Source organism: Eimeria tenella, genomic scaffold, assembly GCF_000499545.2.
Source record: "Eimeria tenella Houghton genomic scaffold, Eth_scaff3677, whole genome shotgun sequence".
NCBI lineage: Eukaryota > Apicomplexa > Conoidasida > Eucoccidiorida > Eimeriidae > Eimeria > Eimeria tenella.
The window spans coordinates 1-962 of NW_013543280.1; the positions used below are offsets into that span (position 1 = coordinate 1).

Consider the following 962-nt stretch of genomic DNA (forward strand, 5'->3'; position numbering starts at 1 on the left):
GCAGGGGGCGGGGCGGTACCTGCTGCTGCACCGCAGCCACTTGTACTGGTTTAGGGAGTTGGGGGACTACTTTTTGTGGGGTTTGGAGGGCTGTTTGGGGTCTTTGTCTTTGATAATAAATGAAATCCAAATCGACTTGGACCCCAAAAGAAGCACCAGGTTTGCCCTCTCCGCCGGCGGCTGGTTCTCCATGCTCATCGACACCACCGTCGAGCAGCAGGACAGGGGCACCTGGGTGCTGCACTTCCTCGCGCACCAAAACAAGGCGAGCTGCTGCTGCTGCTGCTGCTGCTGCTGCTGCTGCTGCTGCTGCTGCTAGTGGTGGTGGTGCTGCTGCTGCTTGTGGTAGAGGTGGTGCTGCTGCTAGTGGTAGTGGTGCCGAGGCTCCTGGGTGCTGCACTTCCTCGCGCACCAAAACAAGGCGAGCTGCTGCTGCTGCTGCTGCTGCTGCTGCTGCGAGGTGGCGGGGTTCTCGGCAGTTTAAACCCTCGAAAGGGGCAATTAATTGGGGAATTATTGATTTTATCAATCTTGTTTTGTTTTTCTTCAGGGAGAACTAATTCGAAAGTCCTTTCCGCAAGTGGATTGGGACATTTTGCAAAAGCGCGCGAGGCTTCTCGCCTCCCAAGCCGGAGACCCCACTTACCTTGGCCTCGGGCCTTAGCATGCATCCAATGGGGCTGCATGCATGCATGCATGCGTGCGTGCATGCATGCATGCATGCGTGCATGCACGCATGCGTGCGTGCATGCATGCATGCAGTGGCGGGGCTGCATGCGGCCGGCGTGCATGCGTGCAGCGGCGGGCTGCATGCAGCGAGGACGCATCCATGCATGCAATGGCGGGGCTGCATGTAGCGGGCGTGCGTGCGGAGGCGCCTGCATGCAGCCGGAGGCGCATGCAGCGCGCGCTGCACCCAGCTTCGGTGTACGTACACCCCAGTGACCGCCGCGGTGTACGTA

General features: G+C 59.8%; 1 protein-coding gene across 1 annotated transcript in view; it reads left to right on the forward strand.

Annotated features, from left to right (window-relative positions):
• Positions 1-898: 898 nt before the first annotated feature.
• Positions 899-962, forward strand: part of ETH_00033890 (uncharacterized protein) — a gene marked incomplete at both ends in the record, with an annotated part of 2,007 nt that continues 1,943 nt past the window's right edge. The window contains one exon of the mRNA XM_013376529.1: positions 899-955. Coding sequence (XP_013231983.1) covers positions 899-955 — 57 coding nt within the window. The remainder of the gene's footprint in view (positions 956-962) is intronic.